This window comes from Myxocyprinus asiaticus, chromosome 9 (assembly GCF_019703515.2).
Source record: "Myxocyprinus asiaticus isolate MX2 ecotype Aquarium Trade chromosome 9, UBuf_Myxa_2, whole genome shotgun sequence".
NCBI lineage: Eukaryota > Metazoa > Chordata > Actinopteri > Cypriniformes > Catostomidae > Myxocyprinus > Myxocyprinus asiaticus.
This window is the reverse complement of record NC_059352.1, coordinates 28107849-28131647: the sequence shown is the minus strand read 5'-3', so window position 1 is coordinate 28131647 and position 23799 is coordinate 28107849. Positions and strand designations below refer to the sequence as shown.

The 23799-nt window shown below is 39.1% G+C and overlaps 1 protein-coding gene across 1 annotated transcript in view; it reads left to right on the top strand.

Moving 5' to 3' along the window:
* LOC127445733 (ras-related protein Rab-6B-like) overlaps positions 1 to 23799 on the top strand; it is a 149146-nt gene that overhangs the window by 118847 nt on the left and 6500 nt on the right. The window contains exons 6-7 of the mRNA XM_051705992.1: positions 813 to 906; positions 15806 to 15872. Coding sequence (XP_051561952.1) covers positions 813 to 906; positions 15806 to 15872 — 161 coding nt within the window. The remainder of the gene's footprint in view (positions 1 to 812; positions 907 to 15805; positions 15873 to 23799) is intronic.

Here is a 23799-nt window from a genome sequence, read left to right as displayed (position 1 = left end):
GCGCCCTCTGTTGGCTCGTATGAATGTAATACATCATAAGGACAAATAAAAAAAACTAAAATAGTGTTTCACCACTGTTCAAATGCTCCTCAGATCGCATCATTAAAACATATGATTTTTTTCCAACTGAATTGACTAAATATTAAATGAAACAAATGACTATAAAATGCCAAGTAATCTCTTCAGTAATCTAAATATATTTTTAAAGTAACTGTATTCTGATTACCAACAATTTAAATTGTAACTGTAGTGGAATACAGTTACTAATATTTGTATTTTAAATACGTAATCCCGTTATATGTATTCCGTTACTCCCTAACCCTGTCCACACCATAGTCATTTGGTAGAAGTACATCACTACCTCATAGTTAGGCAGGTATACAAGAAGGAAAAGTTGACGTTTGTTACATGAATAATAATGTAAGTTTGCTATGCTTCTTTAAATATTTAAGTGTACTTAAATTTTGTACCTTATATTCCATTGTAGTGTTTATCATTTGTGATTTATAGAAAAGTAACAACAAGCCAACATCAATAAAAGTCAAAAAGGGAATTTTTGCTCCTGTGTTTTAATCAAAATACAATTGTGTTAGCACCTAAACCTTCTAACCAGTGAGCTCCTAAAGAAATAAGTATGTTACAAATAGGGAGACTATTTTTGATTAGTGCAGCATTAGGATCAGAGTAAAAGACTATGATAACAGCTTTAATTTATCAGTTCTCATTGGGGTTTTTTTAAGGGTGTAATCATTGTTCAGTAGTGTTTTATAAATAATCTTTGGAATAAAAGATGAATCTTTTTCTTTTCACAGGCAAATCACGATTGAGGAAGGCGAGCAGCGAGCCAAAGAGCTGAGCGTGATGTTTATCGAGACCAGTGCTAAGACAGGCTACAACGTCAAACAAGTGAGTTTTACCTCACCACCTCCTTCCATCAGTGGAAAGAGCCGGAAAGAGCGGGCTCAGTGTGTGGGTGTGAGAGGCTCTGCGTTCGTTCTGATTTTTTCATCTGAGGTGCAGTTGAAAGCGTGATTCAGGATGACTAAGTGCCGAGGTGGAAGAGATCAGATCTGACGCGGAACTGTGCTGTCTGTTCTCTCTCTCTCTCTCTATAAGGCAGAATTGTGAACAGCACACTGTGTGTGTTGTGTGGGCTAAACTGTGTGTGTTTATTTATGTTAGTGTCAGCTTTGTCTGACTGGATCAGACTGTGCTAGTTGTTCAGGCAACCTGTTGGAATGATCAAGCTTTTCATCTTTCTCTGAAAGTGTCAACTATTCAGTCAAGTACAAAAGCATTTACAAAAGCTTCTTTCTTTATTGTCTCATTTTAGTAACATTTCCATGATAAAGATGTCATTTTATTAAATAGTTATTGTAACAGTGCTTCAAGATCACTTTAAAAACTTTAAAACTGCAGCTTGTTTAGTTAATATTCCAGGTTAAATACAACTTAAGTTCTATCAACAGCATTTGTGGTGTGCTGTTGGCTACCACCGAAAATAATTTAGACCATCATTTTGTAAAAATGAACATTTTCTCATCATTTACTCACCCTCATGCAATCCCAGATGTGCATGAATTACTTTCTTCTGCTGAGCATAAACAAAGATTTTTAGAAGAATATCTCCGCTCTGTAGGTCCTCACAGTGCAAATGAATGGGTATCAACATTTTGAAGCTCCAAAATGCACATAAAGGCAGCATAAAAGTAATCCATAAGACTCAAGTGGTTAAATCTATATTTTCAAAAGCGAAATGATCGGTGTGGGTGAGAAACCGATTAACATTTAAGTCTTTTTTTTACTATAAATTCTCCTCCCTGCCCAGTAGGTGGCAGTATGCAAGAAGAATGTGAATCGCCAAAAATAAAAGAAGAATGTGAAAGTGAAGATTGATAGTAAAAAAGGATCCAAACCCAATCAAACTTCCTTTTGCAGTGTCATTTTTAGATAAATACAACTGTAAATATAGCCTAATAATAATAATAATAATAATTAAAAAATAAACCATGACTTCTAGGAAGTTTAATACAAATCTCATAAATCTTTGATTTTTAAAACGGCTACAACAGTGATTATTAGGGACATAATTTGATGTTCCACTATATTTTTAAAGTATGGGCATGGACCTAATTACCACCTGCTGGTGAAATCTCCGAACTGCAAATAAAGGAACTGATTTTAGACTTGCTGAGATAAGACGTGCTTCTCAAACAATTTAGCGCAATGACCTATTTTTCAGGAAAATTTGTGGCAATTTATTAACATACAAAACACCCACAGTTTGCACGCATACACCCACAGATAGCGCAAACACTCCCACCCATGCCCACTTGTGGTTTGTGCTGGCACGAAAATTGTGCTTAGAATTAGCACTATCAAAAAAATTGGGTAAGATGTTGTGCACAGTTTGGTGAAGTCAAACCTGTGAATTTGTATTACGAGAACATGTGTGAGAAATAAAAGGTTAAAAAATTCACACATTGACCTCTTGGCTCAAAACAAAGAAGACATATTTCAAAGCTGCATGTTTTTATTGTTGCAGGACAGTGAGTCAACAGTATATTTTAACATTTTGAATATAATATTATTTGCTATTTGGGATTTATTATTTATTAAAATCAGAAGCTAGACTTTCGCATGCACAAACGACCGGCCCATTATACTGCCCTACAAAGGCAAAAGGCAGTAATGCCTGTTTCAAATCACAAGCATGAGCAGCACGTATGCAAAGCTACAGCGCAACTGCAGCATAACTACAGCAGCAGACTTGCTAGGGCTTTATAGGGCAGCTCAAATACAAATATGCTTATTCTGTGCAACTTCTACTTTTTTGTGTCAAAAAAGTTGTTATGCACTGCTTTAAAGTTCAATGTAAATTATCTAACCTGTTAACATGGGTGGCGAAAAAAATGTGCTCTGCTCACACACTGCTCTTGCTTGCGGCCTAAGTGCGCCAATACTGAAACTGAGAAAAATGTCTTAAAAGTTTTTTGATTTGTCCAGCCAAATGTATTGTGCACACACATGGTAATGCACTGATTAGATATGTACATGAATCTGAACACAGTTGAGCCAAATCCATCTGTCACAGGACAGATCATGGTCTAAGAGACTCGAAGTCTGTCATAACTAAATTTTGTGTAGTTACTGCTTTTTAGTAGAGAGGTGTTGATCCACACACATATACTATTATTCTGTCACTTTATTTTATATATATGGCGGAAAAAAGACAGGAGACACAGGGGTTTAGCGACTAGGCCTTCCTCAATGTATAAAACAATCAACATGTCCGCCCTCCTCTTATACAGACAAGAACTGCATGACACCATCATGTAACCCTCATTCACAAACATAATTTTTCACAGAATACAAACAATTAGTACCCAAGTAATCACTTAATACAAACAGCAATGCAAATTAACGATTGGCACATGACATATGATTAGTCACATAATATAAACAATTGCCATAAATGTACAAAACCTCAAATATATAACCATTAAAAATCACAACAATCAAAAAATATATATAGACATTAAAAATGACAACACTCAGGGCTCTGTATTTCGTGACTTCGCTAAGCAGGTACCAACGGGTGATCCGCGCATTGGTATACTTCGTGCGGTGGAGCCACTGGAGTGGGGCATGATCTGAACAGAGGGTGAAGGCCCACCCCAGCAGGTAGTAGAGGAGAGTGAGGACGGCCCACTTAATCGCCAGACTCTCCTTCTCCACGGTGCTGTACTTGGTCTCTCTCAGCAAGCGCTTATGACTAATGTACAGCACCGGTCGCTCCTCCCCCTCCACCTCCTGCGAGAGCACTGCCCACAGCCCTCTGTCAGATGCATCCTTCTGCAAAATAAAGGGGAGAGAGAAATTAGGAGCATGTAAAATCGGTCCCCCACAAAGCAAAAATTTTATTTTAAGGGAAGCATGTTGACACGACTCGGTCCACTGAACCGGATCGGGGGCCCCCTTTCTAGTAAGATCAGTCAGCGGGCTGGTGACGTCAGAGTAACTAGGCACAAACCTTCGGTAGTAGCCAGCCCAAGAAACTGTCTCACCTCCTTTTCTTTTATATGTTTTCTCTCCCCTTTTCTCCCCAATTTGGAATGCCTAATTCCCAATGTGTTCTAAGTCCTCATGGTGGCGTAGTGACTCGCCTCAGTCTGGGTGGCGGAGGACGAATCTCAATTGACTCTGCGTCTGAGACCGTCAATCCACGCATCGTATCACATGGCTTGTTGAGCACTTTACTGCAGAGACATAGCGCGTGTGGAGGCTTCACGCTGTTCTCTGCGGCATCAACGCACAACTCACCACGTGCCCCACCGAGAGCGAGAACCACATTATAGCGACCACGAGGAGGTTACCCCATGTGACTTTACCCTCCCTAGCAACCGAGCCAGTTTGGTTGCTTAGGAGACCTCAGTCACTCAGCATGCTCTGGATTCGAACTCGTGACTCCAGGGGTGGTAGTCAGTGTCAATACTCGCTGAGAATATGTACAATTATAAATATAAAAAATATATAAATATACAGTGGGCTCCAAAATTACTGGCACCCCTGACTGGCAATGCACAAACAATACTTTAAAAAATATAAACAATAGTTATAGAGATAAACTCAAAATACCAACATGTGAGAAATACTGTACTTTTTTAACGTTTCAATGGAACCAACCAAAATCATTTATTGATTTAATTAAAAATCAGTGTCCTCCAAATCAAGGTTTCACAATTAATGGCACCCTTAAAGATTATTGTAAATAGAATCTACCAAAATTAAACGAGGAATTAAATTCAACTTAAGTTTATCTAAGTCTTAAGGAACTATATTGAATCAGTACATCACAGAGGGTATAAAAATGAGGTAATGCATGCAATATCTCTTTGTCGTCCAACATCACGAAGAAAACAAAAAAAAAACTGGCAGTTCAAAAGAGCCTCATAAATCTGGTAATGGCTACAAGAAGATCCACAAATGATTGAATATACCACTGAGCACTGTCAGGGCAATTATTACAAAATTCAAAAGATATGGAACAGTTGAAAACCTCACAGGTAGAGGATGCAATGCATTTCGCTCCCCAAGATAGGAAGGAGGATGGTGAGAGAAGCAACAAAATCCCCAAGAAACACTGTGAAAGAATTGCAGGCCTTGGTGGCATCTTGTGGTCACAAGATTTCAAAAAGCACCATCAGATGCCACCTCCACAACCACAGGCTCTTTGGAAGTGTTGCCAGAAGAAAGTCCTTTCTGACCTCAAGACACTGATGCAAGCGCTTGAAGTTTGCCTAACATTATTTAAATTATGACTGGAAGAAGGTGCTCTGGTCAGATGAGACCAAAATTTAATGTTTTGGTCAGATACAGCATCGGCATGATGCATACAAGGAGAGGCACATCATACCCATGGTGAAATATGGTGGTGGGTCAGTGATGCTTTGGGGCTGTTTTAATTCCAGAGGTCCAGGGGCACTGGTTAAGACTGATGACATAATGAATTCCACCAAGTATCAAGCAGTTTTGGCTGACAATCTGGTTGCCTCTGCCAGAAGGCTGGGACTTGGCCGTAGGTGGACTTTCCAACAAGATAATGACCAAAAACATACCTCAAGATACACAGAAATGGTTCTGCGACAACAAAGTCAATGTTCTGCCATGGCCATCTCAGTTGCCGGACCTCAGTCCAATCGAAAACCTGTGGGCTGAGTTGAAGAGGGCAGTTGATAAGCGCAAACCCAAGAATGTGAAGGATCTTGAAAGGATCTGCATAGAGGAATGGTCCAAAATCCCTCCAAATGTGTTCCTTAACTTTTTCAAACATTAAAGGAAAAGACTCCATGCTGTTATCCTTGCCAGAGGTGGTTGCACTAAGTATTAAATGAGGAGTACCAATAATTATGAAACCTTGATTTGGAGGACATTGATTTTTAATTAAATCAATAAATTATTTTGGTTGGTTCCATTGAAACATTAAGTTTATCTCTATAATTATATTGTTTATATTTTTTAAAGTATTGTTTGTGCATTGCCAGTCTGGGGTGCCAGTAATTTTGGAGCCCACTGTGAAATATAAACATACCTCTTAAAGTGCAGATTTTTGCAGATATTTTGCAGATTAATTCCTTATATTTTCAATCTGTCAATTTGTTGCATCTATATATCAGCAGTTTTTTAACTACTTCCCCAGATTATTCTTGGGGGGAGGGGGGGGGGAATAAAGTTAAAATCCCTGTGCTTTTACAGGTGCTGTTTTTGCCATCCTTTAAACAAAGTAAGCCTCAAAGACTTAAATAGCCACAAAGATATATTTCTGCCAGGCCTGAGCATTATACAGCAAGATGTGCGATCTGTGAAGAAGCCACGCTTTAGCTCCCAGCAATGCTTTGCGGTACGAGTAAATTATGCATATGACTGTGTACTGCTCATAGCTTTACTGTTTGCTGATTTGCTGATGCTTGTTGTAACTTGCAGTTATTTGTTTTTGTATATTTTGTGATTATTCAGAGCTCATCTAATACTTAATATTTTGTTTTTGGTTGTCACTATTATTGTGATTTGTATGTCAAATAATGGAGTACACACGAGTTACAGAGTAAACACACATATGGAAACCATGCCACTGTGTAAGCGATTTCAAAATAAAAGTCAATACAAGATTTTAAAACAAAAGCCATTGTATTGTTTTGACCTTACAAAGTTTATTGAATTGTCGCTCTGTTACGGGGTCCGTGCGGCCATGTTGGAGCCCAGGCCAGCCGCCTATGTGCCTTTAGGACGGTCTGGCCCTGATCAATATTATCATTGTTTTTTTATACTTGTGCAGCAGTGGGCTGGCCCAAATTACCAAGCGGCCCACCGTGAAAATGCCCAGTTCTCCCGATGGCCAGTCCGCCCCTGATCGCAATGACCGTGAGCAATGTCTTATACCACCAGCAGGTGGTAATAAAGTTCATGTCCAAACTCTGAAAATATAGTAAAACATCAAATAATGTCCCTGACAATCACTTTTGTAGCCTTTTTATGAAACAAGAAGTGTCTGTTATTTTAACAGAGGCTATATCCAAATCCTGACGAGAACCACATTTTCCATGCATGCAAAAGGAGCGTGTCACTGTCATAGAAATATGCCTGATATTCAACAAGGACACAGTTAATGCACAAAAGAACATCCATATTTCTGTTCAGTCCATTTACATTGCCAACTTCTTTTGAATGTGCTGTCTTTGTTTACAGTGCATCCGGAAAGTATTCACAGCGCTTCACTTTTTCCACATTTTGTTATGTTACAGCCTTATTCCAAAATGGATTAAATTCATTATTTTCCTCAAAATTCTACAAACAATACACTATAATGACAACGTGAAAGAAGTTTGTTTGAAATCTTTGCAAATTTATAAAAAAAAAAAATGAAAAAATCACACGTACATAAGTATTCAAAAGTGAAGCGCTGTGAATACTTTCCGGATGCACTGTATATCGCTGATACTTGACAGGGAATGGACTATATAATAGGATGCAGACGAACAAATAACCGGAGAAAAACATCACAATTAAATTGCTCTTGACCCAGCCCATTAGCGCTTTGCGCTCACAATTTCACCAAACACACTTGCGCCTTGACTTAGTGGATGCTTGCACAAAAATACCAAAACTTCATGGCCATGCACTTTGACTTTGCGCATAGTGCATCATTTGGTGCTAGCACTGTTAAAATAGGACCCTCAATCTTGCATATTTTACAAGTTTAAAAATCAAGAATGAATGATCAAGTGAGGATGATCTAATCATTGCGACATCAGGTGTACACCTTCATAAATCAACATTAGTCCTCACAATTCATATCCTTATTGATGTCCTTTGCCAAAACAGTTACTGTGTTTTGCCTTTGCATGGCAATATAATTGTTTCTGCACATTAAATTGGGATAGAAGTAGCTTAAGTTGTATTTAACCCAAAATATTCCTTTAAAGCATGTGAGGCTTGTTCTCTAGACTGCAATATCAGACTTCAGAATAGAGAATGAACTATATTATTGTGCAGTTTCATCAGCTGTGCCAGACACTATGCCTTCATTCTTCTCAGAAGCTCAGCACTGACAGTACGACAGCATAAGGCACTAAAGCTCTTAACATATCTGACACGAAAGACACCGTGTCATGCTGCATTATTGGCACCAGACATTGAGCTTGCTGGTTCCAGTCCCCATTACAAATTGGAATCATTCCCAAGCCTTAAAAATGTGTGCTGTGTTCTCAGAAGCATGTGTTTCTGAGCAGGGTACTCCATTCATCTGAGATTACAACCGATACTGAAATTTTCATATTAATTTCTCCAATAGCAGCAACATTATTTAAACTGATTACAACACAGAGGTAATTGGGAAATGATGGCTTAAATATTGATTGAAGAATTGTGGGTTGTCGGGTACTTTCCAGAATGAAATTGAACTCATGTGTAAATAATACAGAACATAAGAGCATAGTAACACTACTAACACAGGTTGGGATAATTATTATAGAGTCATTTGTTCTAAAACAGTGTTCATTGCCATAATTTGTAAGCATTTTAAGTTTCGGTCTGTACTTTATTGTGCAGTGAAGTGATGCCATTATTTTTATTTTTTTATCAGATGCAGGGGCTCTCTTCCATGCAGTTCCAAAGTGTGTGTCTGTCTGTGTGTGTTTTCTCTAATTGGAATGGATTGTGTTCCTTTGCTTTTGGCCCGGCTACATTAAAACATGCTTTATAGCTCTCTCTGTCTTTCCTGTCAAAAACAATGGCCTGAAGGTAGTTAACAAAATGAGTCTTTTTTTTTCTAACCCTGTCTGCCTAATGGTCACTGGTTTCTATATCCCTGTGGCTAGTCCATTGTGATTGATGACGTGAAACGAGGTGGCGCTGGCTACATAAGCTAACTGACCTGTTTGATATGATTCAGAGTGAGTGGGGCTATATATCATTGCTATATAGCCTTATGTAGCTTCTGGGAACAGCGCTTTAGAGTGGATAGCTGTAATGGAGGTGTGCGTCGCCATTATTTGCCTTGGTAGGAGTGGTGCACTGGCAATGCATGGCAAGTTTCCGAAGACAGAGCCTGTCTAAGTGCTTTTTGCTGTCTCTTATCATCTTGTACACAAAGTCTGCTTTAAAGGTCAGCAGGTGTTTTAATCTGTGACATTTATGATTCTGAAAAGAACTGCTTGCATGGGGATCTTCATTTCTATTAATATGTATAGGACAGGGCTGCTTTAATACACCAGAGGAAATCCACTTCCAGTCTTTACTCCATCTCTCTTTTTATACCTGTTTAAAAATAGTCCAGCTCATGTTTACTGCCTCACTATTTTAAAGTCAACATGAAACACACTATATGGTATGTGGACACCCGCTTCTAATTGTAGGTGCTGTTAGCGATTTTAGCCATTCTAGCCATTCGAGACTGAGCTGTTGATTTAGCCATGCCCCCTTTTTCCAAAACACTGCACCGATACCATTAAAAACCGACACAAAGCATGTACCCACGGTTGTCATACACAACAGTAGTGAAATAGCGCTCTCAACTGACAAATTATGAGTCAGAATATAGCATTAAGCCTCAATAATTCACTGCATCTACAACACTATTAGATCGCGCAAAATGTTTGACATGCAGAAAGCGTCAGAGACCGCAGCCCGTGGTCACCTTTTTGTTTGCCGTTTACAAAATCTAGTGATGTCACAGAGACCAGTGAGATATTTCATGAGACTTATTTCAGTGATATTTTTCAGGGAGTAGGAATATATTTTGCATACCTTTCCATAAAAAAATCGCTTACAGCACCTTTAACAAGTTTGGCTGTTACTCCATTAATTTCACTGATGAAAAATCATAACACTACTTCATACAATGGCATTCTGGTGTATTTTGTGCTTACAACATTGTGACAACAGTTTGGGGAGAGCCTTATTCTATTCCAGCATGACAATGCCCCTGTGCACGAAGTGAGGTACTTAAAGATATCGTATACTACGTCTGCTGTGGAAGAACTTGACTTGCCTGCACAAAGCCCAGACCTGAACCCCTTTGAACATCTTGGGGTGAATTGGAATGCCGCTGACATCACTAAAGGCTAGGATATGTAAGGGATAATTTACAGTCAGATGGCTGTTATTACAAAATAAACCCAAACAGGGTGATCAGGACCCCAATGTGAAGCAGGAAAGATGGTTCGCAATTCCCAGATGAGTGGTCTGATACGTGGATGTGCAGTTGTTACTGAGAAATATCAGACCATTAGATGGTGCCATTGAACAATCAGAATCAAGTATTCCAGAGAGCTGTGTAATAAATGTTGTTTTTTCCGCATACCATTACGTCTTGTGTGTGGTCAAGTGCTCTAGCCTTCCTAAATGTACTCTTTTGAACACGAGCCTGTACTGACGTGTTCGTCACATGTCTACTTTGTCATTCTCTTCAATACAGTCAACTCTACAGAATCAACACTGTGTGCAAAACTTATCAGCATGGGAAAAACTGAAATACTTGGCCTCTTGGCTGCAAAGGCTGTTGGAGAATGTTAACCAATAGCCAAAAAGCTATTTAAGCATTGTTTTAGACCACACTAATCCATTTTCATTTGAAGCTCAGTTTTCAGTTACTTAACGTCATCGTTTGACTACAACGGCCCTTGACTATTGTGGCTGATCGCTTGATTAAATACAGCAGAGTCCAACTGCATGTTTTGCTACTGCAGCGCGTGCACAGTGATTCTGCATCTGACAGGCATAGGAGCCAAGTCTGCTTATTGCTAGCAACTTTAGGCTTTTTTGTTTCCATAAAGTTGCTTATAAGCACTCGTAGGTTGCATTTTCATGGGCATATTTCCAGAATACAGTAACATTTTTAGGGCTTCCAACACATGTCTAATCTGCCCCGTGACCAGGGTTGGGAGGGTTACTTTTTAATGTAATCTGTTACATATTACTGATTACTTAATAATAAATGTAACCAGTAACATAATCAATTACATAAATCAGACTACATTTCATTACTTTTGGATTACCACAAGGGCACATATGTAAATAAAGTCAAGATAAAAACAATATGATCTCTAAAACTTTAAATTATGCCTTGAATGCAAACAGAACATGTTTGAGTAATGTTGTAGCTGTTATTATATCTAAGGAAAAGAAACATGTACACTGCACCCTACCAAGAAAACAGAAAATTAGCTGTTAATGTTGAACAACTCAATTTTTAAAGGTGAGTTCTCTGTCTGCTACAGAAAAAGAACATTTCTCATAAAGCAAATATAATCAGAACAGATGCACTAAATTATGTCTTAGATAACATTAAATCTGACAGGATGTACCTCAGATTCAAAAACACTGCAAAGTGTAATTCTACCATGTATTGCAGTTAGTGTGTAAAGGGAATTGTAATTTGCACTATTCATTAACTTCAGACTGTATTCAGTTGGTAGATCACACGTTATCATCATCATCATCGTTATTATTGTCAGAATTAAATGCTGGAGAGTGTCTGAGTGTCCTCTGTTTGCTCATGATCCAAAGTCAAACATCACCAGCTAACAGTTTATGGCTGATTTCTATGTTTCTGTTTAAGGAGGATTTTAAAGGGGATTTTAAAATCTAGTTTTAAAGAATAGATCAAAACAGATTTAAACTTTTAGTGTGTCTTTTCAGTTACTTATTCCTAATTACTATAAGTGTTGAACATTTTCCAGAATGTCTCCCTCACCCAGATATTTGAACTGTTCTCAACAATAATTTATCAAAATCAGATCAATTCTTCATTGAACTTTCTTTCCTAAGAACTTAAAACACATTTTCAATTAATTTGGTATTCATGTGTACAATCTGGATTTGTTAATAATGATCAGGGATGCAAAATCATGAGAGGTGAAAAAGGAGAGAAAGTCATAGCCGGTTTTCCAGGGGTATTTTTTCAGTTGATTTTGGTATTGTTGTTTTATTCAGAACTTTTTTTTCTTAAATGATGATGGTTTAAGTACCGTTCACCTGGGGGAGGGGTCATTTTTTCAGCTTCAAACATCAACATACAGGAAGTCCTGGCTAATATAGTACAGTTCGCATTTGCAACCATGCAACCCAGGGGATTTCTATGCCGTACCAGCAATGATGCGCAAATCGTGTCAGTACTGGCAGCTGTTCCTGCTCCCCCCAGATGATGAGGGCCACGGATTTCTTTGAGCACTAAGGCTAACTCATTTTAACACATTTTAATATTAACTAATTTTAGCTAACCATGCTAATGTGATTTCTGTGTGGCTTTTTTTACCTTCAAATTCACAGGTCCTTGGATAATGAGAGCATCTTCACAACTGGCAGGCATAAATTCCACTGAACTTTAATGTTGTTTTGCTTTTCTCTTTTAAAGAGCGAACTTAGTTTATTTTTTACTTAACCATGAGAACAATGACAACATGGACTTATACATGAAAAAATAGAGGTAAAATGTTTATTTCTGAGTTGTTTCCAGGTATTCACTGAATGATTATTAGATATAATGCATTCATACAGAGATGATGTCTGAGTTGTCCTGTAATTACAATTATCTGTGCATAAAATAAAACAATTCAGCCTGCATAAAGTGACTTTTTAGTCTAATCTGGCCCTCAATTTAAAAAATGTTTTCCTTGTTTCTGCCTTTCCCTGCCCCTACCCCAATGATGCTTAACAGTGTAATCTATTCACTGACCTTAGATTGCCAGATCTATATGTGAAATGTTTTAATTATTTTTGGAAATGGATGTAATTATTGAAGCAAGATTATTTTGATATGGGGAGACCGGGGCTAATTGGGAAGTTGATCACATTATCACATGAATGTTCACAGGAAACCTATGCCACTGGTTTAATGGCAGATTCCATTGTGACAACTTACCCTTGTGGACAATAGTGGGCAATATAACAGTGAAAATGTTGGATTGCTTTTTTGTAGCCAAGACTTCAATGTATGTGACTGTACAGGTATGTCCAAATAAATCTACTGTTCCACCTTCTCGGAGAAATACAGTATTTACTGGAGTAACAATTGTGACAACTAGCACAGTTCAAGCTAAGGAACATTAAGAATCTGTTGATGTGTTAAATCAGATTGGGGAACGTCCAGCCTCAGGGCCATATAAGGCCCGCAAGACCATTTTAAATGGCCTGTGAGGCCATTCGAAAATTAATTTAATAAGCATAAAACTTTCATTGATTCCATTAATTATAAATATATATATATATATATATATATATATATATATATATATATATATATATATATATACACACACACACACACTTGTGGCCAAAAGTTTGGAATAATGTACAGATTTTGCTCTAATGGAAAGCAATTGGTACTTTCATTCACCAAAGTGGCATTCAACTGACCAGTTGTCCTTTGTCTTTGAAGACTGTCGTGTACACCTTTGTAAGAAATATTAAGTTTTTTGGCAATTTCAAGCATTGTATAGCCTTCATTCCTCAAAACAATGATTGACTGACGAGTTTCTAGAGAAAGCTGTTTCTTTTTTGCCTATTTTGACCTAATATTGACATTAAGACATGCCAGTCTATTGCATACTGTGGCAACTCAAAAACAAACACAAAGACAATGTTAAGCTTCATTTAACGAACCAAATAGCTTTCAACTGGTTTAGAGATTGGCATTGTTATCAGCATAAAAGTTACATATTTTCCTTATTTGAAAATGAAATTGAAATCACTGCATTACCACAATCCATAATAAAATGCCCCATTAGAGTGGCTAATGATATCTAACAAACTACCTTGCTAAGAGAGCTAACTGTCAATCAGTCCAATAAAATATCTTACCTGTACAGCAAGAAAAACTCAGTTTTAAATCCTTTAAAAGATCTTGGAGTTGTCACCACCTCTGAAAAGCCAGTCCGATGTTGTTTCGTGTTTTATTATGGGCTCTGTCACGTTCCATTTTTGCTTGCAGACTCTTCAGGTCTGAGGTTTCTTTATTTTTAAAATGGGTAATTCCACAGAGAGTTGCCTTTTTGAATGATCCATTGTCAAAGTCGCTTATTTGTTGTGGCTACAAGCTTTCAGCTTCAAACTATTACCACACCTATCACAGCACATATAAATGCGCTGTAATAGCTGGATCTTCTTTTTCTTTTATTTACAGACATGATGTAAAAACGCATGGACCAAATCAAATCAAATCAAATCAAATCAAATCAAATACCTTTATAGTCACTCAACCATATACACAAGTGCAACAGTGGGTGAAAGTCTTGGGTGCAGTTCCAAGCAACATAGCAGTATGACAATTACAGTAAACATCTGATTTACACATAACACAGTTTACACATCTTGTTACACAACACAATATACAATATACACCTAATAATATACACTATACACAAAATAAGGAGACTGTATACAATAAAATACACTGTACCTCATGTGGTCAGTGGAAATAAATATGAAGTGTTACGTTGACATTCAGCTGTCGGTTGATGGTCAGTTGCCAGTGTGTTATTAAGTGAAGTATAAAATGTGGGACCAATCTGAGGCTAATAAAGTGCAGTTCTGATATATGTATCGTGAGCGATCAAGAGTTCAAAAGTCTGATTGCTTGGGGGAAGAAGCTGTCATGAAGTCGGCTGCTGCGGTTCCTGATGCTGCGATACCGCCTGCCTGATGGTAGCAGTGAGAGCAGCCCATGGCTTAGGTGGCTGGAGTCTCTGATGATCCTCAGAACTTTTTTCACACACCACCTGACAGAAGTATGCAATTTCCCACCAAATCCGTCCTGATAGCACTAAAATATAAATCATAAATCATCGGGGTAAGGCAAAAACATGGTTTGGAGTGATTGTTGGTGTACTTGCTCATTAATGAAATTTTGTTAATTTATAACAAAATAATCTTACATATTGTAGCTTTAATAACTACAGTCTTGACCAACACAAAATAGGTATCGTTTAAAGGCTTAGAAGCTCTATTTTACAATGTATGTAAGCATTATGACCAAAACTGAACAAGTGTTTTGAAATGTGCAGACTTTTGATTGCTTTTTTGAATCAACACAAAATTTTACTCAGTTTTAGCTATCATGTTTAAAATAAAAATAAAAAAAGAAACTGTTTTTCGGAGCCACGTCATTTACACCGAGAGATATAGTATATTGTGTCAAATCAGAAAAACAAGAAAAGTACATTTTTGGCTCACGTTTTCTTTGTGATTTTTCAGCAGTTTCAGAATTTATCATAATCTATATCATTACAAAAATGGAAAAGCTTTCTTTACAATGATATAAAACACTTGACCCTCCTTGTTTTTTGTTTTGTTTTTGTCAAGTTCTAAGCTTTTAATTTTGGGTATGCCACTGAAACAGGAAATCTTTAAAAACACCTTCAGAGCTTAAAGGGTTAATGTTAGCAAAATAGTAGAAAAATGATTTGTGGTCACTCTGTGGAAATGCAACTGTACTGCAAATTCATGGGCTATGCCACACCATAAATAATTTTCTAGATCCGCCCCCGTCAATTCCTGATGGATGATTTTTTTTTTCTCATTGAATATCCTGTTTCACACTATACAGAAGTGCAGAAGTAAAATGGATTGTGAACAGGGATTTATGTTGACTTTTAAGCTGCACAGTTTGATATTGCAACCATTTCAATATTTTTTTACTCTATTTTCTGTGAATAAGAATAACCTTTACCAGAAAAATACTGGGTACTGCTGATGATAGCTTCATGAGTTTAGTCAAATCTCTAACCATCTTCTCTTTTCTCTCTGACAGCTGTTTCGACGTGTGGCAGCTGCCCTTCCAGGAATGGAGAGCATGCAGGAGACAAGCAAAGAAGGCAGTATCCTTTCAGTGAGCTCAAAGCTAAAACAATTAGTTACTGAATGTCTGAATGTAGTGTGTCTTGTAAGCACCCAAACATTTCTTGTGTTTTCACATCCTATTTGACATAGAGTAAAAGAATACTCTGCTGTACTCTAGTTTACATTCAATAGGATGTGAAAAATAAATAAATGATTGGAGTTTAAGACACTTACACATATCAGAATTAGAATGAGCTTTATTGCCAAGTATGCTTACACATGCAAGGAATTTGACTTGGTGACAGAAGCTTCCAGTGCACAAACAATACAACAACAAAACATAAATAATTAAAAACAGAATACGGAATAAAAATAAGTGAATAGAATATAATGTTTATATAAAAATACACAAAAAGGCACAAACATATATGTAGATACAAATACAATCTTTTATATACAGATAGTGCAAGAAAATTTAATATGCAGAATAGGTAGGATATGTTAAATAAATATAATTGACTAAGCCTGTTATTGCTCATAATTATTGCTCAACGGGGCAGTTTTAACAGTTCATGTGTTATGGATGGCCTGAGGGAAGAAGCTGTTCCTGTGCCTGGCTGTTCTGCTGCTCAGTGCTCTGTAGCGCCGGCCAGAGGGCAACAGTTCAAAGAGGTAGTGGGCTGAGTGAGTGGGGTCCAGGGTGATTTTTCCAACCCTTTTCCTCACTCTGTATGTGTACAGTTCTTGGAGAGTGGGAAGGGGAGAACCAATAATCTGCTCATCAGTCCTTCTGATGTTGGATTTGGTAGCTGAAACAAACCAGACAGTTATTGAAGTACAGAGGACACACTCAATGACTGCTGAGTAGAACTGTATCAGCAGCACCTGTGGCAGGTTCAATTTCCTCAACTGGCGAAGAAAGTACAACCTCTGCTGGGCGTTTCTCACAGTGGAGTCAATGTGGGTCTCCCACTTCAGGTCCTGTGATATGGTAGAGCCCAGGAACCTGAATGTCTCCACTTCTGCCACAGTGCTGTTCAGAATGGTGAGCGGGGTCGATGCTGTTTCTCCTGAAGTCTGCAGTCATCTCCATTGTTTTGAGCGTGTTCAGCTCCAGGTTGTTTTGACTGCACCAAATGGTGCTGTTCAACCTCCCTTCTGCATGCAGACTCATCGTCATCTTGGATGAGGCTGATGAGAGTAGTGTCGTCTGCAAACTTCAGGAGCTTGACAGAGGGGTCCTTGGCGATGCAGTCGTTGGTGTACAGGGAGTAGAGTAGTGGGGATAGAACACATCCCTGGGGGGAACCAGTGTTGATCGTAATGACAGATAGAGGTGGAAACAGAGAGTTGGTTTAATTTAGTTCGGAGAACAGCTGGGATAATGGTGTTGAAAGCCGAACTGAAGTCCACAAAAAGGATCCTTGCATATGTCCCTGGTCTGTCCAGATGTTGCAGGATATGATGCAATCCCATGTTGACGCATCATCCACAGACCTATTTGCTCGATAAGCAAATTGAAGGGGATCTAGAAAGGGTCCAGTGATGTCCTTCAGGTGGGCCAACACCAGTCTCTCAAATGACTTCATGACCACAGACGTCCTTTGATCTTGGGTTTCTTCGGGATGGGAATGATGGTGGAGCATTGAAGCAGCAGGGAACTTCACACTGCTCTAGTGATCTGTTGAAGATCTGTGTGAATATGAGGGCCAGTTGGTCACAGTCTTTTAAACAGACGGGTGAAACGCCGCCTGGGCCTGATGCATTCTTTGTCTTCTGTTCCTGGAAGACCCGGCACACATCCTCTTCACAGATCCTGAGTGCAGTTTGAGTAGCAGGAGGGGGAAGGAGGGGGTGTAGCAGGAGATGTTGATTTTTATGTGAAGAGAAGGTCAGATTGGGTGTGGGGTATGAGACTGGGCTTTTCAAATCTACAGTAAAACACATTCCGGTCATCAGCCAGTTGTTGATTCCCTATAGAGTTGGGGGATGATGTCTTGTAGTTAATAATGTCTTTCAGGCCTCTCCACACTGATGCAGGGTCGTTAGCTGAAAACTTGTTTTTCAGCTTCTCAGAGTAGCTTCTATAACTCCGCAATGCAATCCGCTCTGAACAGCTGGAAGCCCGGCAGATGTAATGCACTGTCCGGAATGGCTTCACTCAGCCAGGTTTCTGTGAAACACAAGGCAGCAGAGTTTGAAAAGTCCTTGTTTGTAGGGGTGAGGAGAAGTAGTTCGTTTGTTTTGTTAGGAAGAGAGCAGATGAATATTTGGCGGTGCTGTTCGAAAGCCACGGTGTCGGAGCTTGACCAGTGCGCCGGCTGGCTTCCCTCGCTTGCGTCTCTTAGCACGCTTGAACAATACAGCTGCTCCTCCAAATAAAATGTCCAGAAAAACGTCCAAATAGTCAAAAACCAGGAAAAGATTGGCTGGTATGTGCTGCCGAATGTTCAGCAGTTCATCTCTGGTAAAACTGATTGGAATAAAATTACTAAACACAGGACAAACAAACAAAAACAGCAAAAGAATTGGAGAGCTCCACACTGAGGCAGCCATTCGCAGTGCCATCATGCATACATATGACCTCTATTACATCATTTTATCTCTTTTCACAGTCTACATCAATGTTAAATATTAACAAAGGTTACACATTTTGAAGCAACATCATCTAATGATATAAAATGCAAATCTCTTTCATTTGCATTTAGATTCTTCAAAGAATCTTTTTTACCTAAGAGAATTAAAAAGTGCCTTTGAAATCGTTTGAAAAAAGAACGTGTTATACATTTTCTGACCTTCATGTCTATGAATTTGCACTCGGGTGTTTTAGCATTGTATTGATCAGAGTATATTGATCAATAGTGGTAGAGGGTAAAGTGTGTTAAAAGCAGTGTCAGTGTTTTATTAAGGGACAATATTTATTCCCTGGAGTTGATTTTCTTGGATGTTTTTTACCTTTATGAGGGCATCTTTTTTCAAACCATATAAAAACCTTTTATGCTTCAAAGCATTATTTTATGCTAAATGCTTAGATTTAAGCAGTTCATTAAATTACATTCACCATCTGAATCATTCAAATAATTAACTAGGCCTAGAATGGAATTATAAGAAATGATGAGCTCAAAGCAGCTGCCATCACCCCTCTGTTGAATAAGCCCAATCTTGATCAGAATACACTGTCAAATTATCGACCCATTTCCAATCTGCCATTTATAGCCAAAGTTCTTGAAATACGTGGGCAAACTATCCCTCTTTTGAGTGTGCTAACCAACCTGTTAGTTTAATCTAACAAAAAAACATTTCTAGGCTGAGGCCATCACTCTGCTTATCTGACACTGCGAAGCTCGTCCATTCACTTGTGTTCTCTCGCCTCGATTAACGTAATGCTGTCTTGAGTGGCCTGCCAGGGAAGACTTACATAAACTCCAGCTGTTTCAAAACAGTGCTGCCTGAATCCTTACCAGAACTAAAAGAGCAGCACACATCACCCCAGTTCTGGAAAAATTACATAGGCGAAGGTGCTAAATTATAGAGACTGTTGTGTGTGAAAATCCCAGGAGATCAGCAGTTACAGAAATACTCAAACCAGCCCATCTGACACCAACAATCATGCAATGGTCCAAATCACTGAGATCACATTTTTTCCCATTCTCATGGTTGATGTGAACATTAACTTAAGCTCCTGACCCATATCTGCAGGATTTTATGCATTGCACTGCTGCCACATGATTGGCTGATTAGATAATCGCATGGATCAGGGGTTCTCAACCAGGGGGCCGGGACCCACTAAGGGGCCTCAGTACACTTTTTTATTTTATTTAAAATACGAAATGTTAAAATAATCCAACTTAATTCAAATGCAAAAAATATTTTAAGATGTATGCCCACAAATTATATACAGATTCTTTCTGAAACTTCTGGAATCAAAAATGATCCATGATTAATTATTTTAATCAGACATGTCTAGTGGGGAGTGTAATAGACAGTGGGGGGCCTTGGAGTCAAAAAGGTTGAGAACCATGGATGATTGGTGGTGCCAGATGGGCTGGTTTGAGTATTTCTGTAACTGCTGATCTCCTGGGATTTTCACACACAACAGTCTCTAGAATTTACTCCGAATGGTGCCAAAAACAAAAAAAAAACATCCAGTGAGCGGCAGTTCTGTGGATGGAAATGCCTTGTTGATGAGAGAGGTCAACAGAGAATGGCCAGACTGGTTCGAACTGACAAAGTCTACGGTAAATCAAATAACCGCTCAGTACAATTGTGGTGAGAAGAATATAATCTCAGAATGCTATTCTGAGATGCGGGTTAGTGCTGATTTGGTGGCATGAGGGGGACCTACACAATTTTAGGCAGGTAGTTTTAATGTTGTGGCTGATCTGTGTATATATACAGGTGTATACCGAGCCTCATTACTCGTGTTCTGTCGAATTCTGTTCCCCCTATTTTTCGCCTTAGGTTAGTGACGAAGTCTGTTTCCCCTGTGTTTAATGTTCAATGCCGCTGTCGAAGTCTGTTCCCCCTATGTTTCCCCTTAGGTTAGTGTCGAAGTCTGTTCCCCCTATGTTTCCCATTAAGGTTAGTGTCGAAGTCTGTTCCCCCTATGTTTCCCTTTAAGGATAGTGTTGAAGTCTGTTCCCCCTATGTTTCCCCTTAGGTTAGTGTCGGAGTCTGTTCCCACTATGTTTCCCTTTAAGGTTAGTGTCGAAGTCTGTTCCCCCTGTGTTTCCCCTTAGGTTAGTGTTAAGACTGTTCCCCCTATGTTTCCCCTTAAGGTTAGTGTCGAAATCTGTTCGCTCTATGTTTCCCATTAAGGTTAGTGTCGAAGTCTGTCCCCCCTATGTTTCCCCTTAAGGTTAGTGTTGAAGTCTGTTCCCCCTATGTTTCCCTTTAAGGTTATTGTCGAAGTCTGTTCTCCCTATGTTTCCCCTTAAGGTTAGTGTCGAAGTCTGTTCCCCCTATGTTTCCCCTTCAGGTTAGTGTCGAAGTCTGTTCCCCCTATGTTTAATGTTTAACGGCGCTATGGGGAACACTAACCTAAGGAGAAACATAGGGGGAACAGACTTCGACAGAACACCTGTTTCTATGACAGCAGGGCTATGTAGCCGCTAGCCTGCTAATACTTCCTAATAGGCTCATTTCATGACTGTGATTCAGTTAGCTGCGTTTTTTAGTGACACATACCTGATCCGATCGTCTAGATGTAGAACATAGGCTAAATATTGAAAATTACTCAAACATTTATCGTCGTTATCGAAAATTATTATTTTCTGATAAATATCGTTATCATTTTATCACCCAGCCCTACCCTTTCTCATCATTATTTTGTCTGTATTCTTCCCATTAACACTATTTTATACACCAGTCTTTGCAGTGGTATCAGTGTCATCATAAATTACAATAACAGTGTAATCACCGCAAATTATGTCAGCATATAGTGTTAGCACATTAGCATCATGAATTCAGTATATAACTGAGACATATTGCAAATTTTTTACTGCATATTACTTTAAATAATCATTGAGCGGTTAAAAAAACGTCTTTCAATGATCTTGTGTGAATTCTACTCATTTAAGTAATTGATAACACATTTTAATGTCACATTAGTTAAGTGTAACAAGGTTAAAATGGGCAAGGAGGAGGCGGGAACCGTCTGAACGGTCAAAGTAATATTTTAATAAGATCTTAAACAAAAAGACACAAACATAAACACACATTTGGCAGCTGCGTGTGGCTCTCTCTCTCCCAAACTGCCGCATCCGGCTGCATTTATCCCTCTCCTCAGCTGATTAGCCCGATTGGGGGCCGGTCGTGCGTAGTCACAGCCCGGCCCTACCCTCCTCCTCATCACAAGAAGGTTTTACTGAGTGTCCTACTCAGTGTTACTATATTGCCCTTCTGGCTGTGCCTGCCGGCAGGCTTTTCCCCACCTCTCTAGAGCTGGGGAGGGGGACAAGGGGAGGGAAAAAAAAGAGGAGAGGGAAAGGGAAAGGGCAAGGGCAAGGCAGAGCGACAGTGAGAGAGAGAGAGAGAAAAAAATTGCGCGCCGGTTCCTCGACACGCCGTCGCCTGGTCCTCGACCACTCCTCCACCCTCTGGCGGACGACAGCCGCTCCTGCCCAGGCGGACCAGAGCGAGTCCTCCGACCCCTGGCGGATGGAACACCCCTCCATGTTCTGTTGGCCGGAAGTGAGCCCCTCCACCCCTGGCAGCAGCTCCACCACTCCAGGCGGCCGGCAGCGAGCCCCTCCTCCCCTCATGGACGGCAGCTCCTTTGGGCAGACGGCAGTGGTGAGGACTCCACGACAGCGCATCCCTCCTCCTTCCCGGTCTTCGGCACCAATGTAACAAGGTTTAGGATGGGCAAAGAGGCAGCGGGAACCGGCTGAACAGTCAAAGTAATATTTTAATAAGAACTTAAACAAAAAGACACAAACATAAACACACATGGCAGATGCGTGTGGCTCTCTCTCTCCCGAACTGCCGCATCCGGCTGCATTTATCCCTCTTCTCTGCTGATTAGCCCAATTGGGGGCCGGTCGTGCATAGTCACGGCCCGGCCCTGCCCTCCTTCTCGTCACATGAAGGTTTTACTGAGTGTCCTTATATTTAAATGTACTTCTAAACGCCTCCCACAGTGGTGTGGCGGTCAGTGATGGGTAGTAGCTTCACTACAAATAGCGAAGCTATTAGCATAACTACATTTTTGAGTAGTGAGGTGGTAGCTTCAATAGTTTTTAAATCAAGTAGCTTTTCAGTAGCAAAGCTATATTTTTGATTAGGTAGCGGCGTAGCGTTGACAAAAGCTACACCACTACATCATGCCTTGTACCCGGTGTTTACTATCGTCAGTTTTGTATCAGAACTAAAGATGTCCGATTCACAAATTAATCACTCATTTGAGTCAGTTCTTTACAATGAATTGGTCACATGTGATAGCAGAGCGATCTGAATCGGTTCGTGATTCAACCTGAATTACTCAGGAAGCTTGCTAGCTTGCTTAGCCAAATGTGGATTATAAGATTTTCACACTCGTTCAACATAATTGCCAAACCTGTTTGTCCCAGGACCAGTCATAGTGTAACAGACCCGATTTTGGTTCTAATTTGGTCAAAATATGTAGTTACTGTGTTTTGCCTTTGCACAGCTTGGCCATGCTATCAATTTACTTTAACTTATGGGGTTATTTTCAGTTGTTGTTTATTGTAATCAGTCAGACCCTGATTGTTTTATAATCTTATTTTCTTTGATGGAGAAAGGTGAGGTTTTTGTATATAATATACTTATGAGTTACTCATTTATGTCATTTCCACCATCAAATGCAAATTCTGGCCTTGCTCCACTCGAAGGAGCTGGGTGATTTATTTCTGTCTCATTATGTTCTCTGTCACATTCAGTCACTTTTTATTAGCCTCAGTGGAAAGTCTATTGCTATGGTAACAAGAAACTTTTTCTCTTGGCTATCTGTGTGAATATGTAGGCTGTAGAAAAGGCTTAAAGGGATAGTTGACCAGAAAACGAAAATTCTCTCATCATTTACTTACCCTCATGCCATCCAAGATGTGATGACTTTCTTTCTTCTGCTGAACACACACACACACAAAAAAGATTTTTAGAAGAATATCTCAGCTCTGTATGTCTTTTCACTGCAGGTTAATGGTTGTTAGACCTTTCAAGCTCCAAAAATCACATAAAGGCAGCAAAAAAGTAAACCAACTCCAGTGGTTAAATCTTTGTCTTCAGAAGCGATATGTTAGGCATGAGTGCGTTCAGATCAATATATAAGTCCTTTTGTTTTCTAAAAATCTCCACTTATACACAGATTTATAGTAAAAAATTACTGTTTTTGCCATTTTTTTTTTTTTTTGCAAAGTGAAAGTAAAAGTGGATATTTATAGTAAAAAAAAATGTTTTTACTATTTTTTAATAAAAAAGGATTTAAATATTGATCTGTTTCTCACC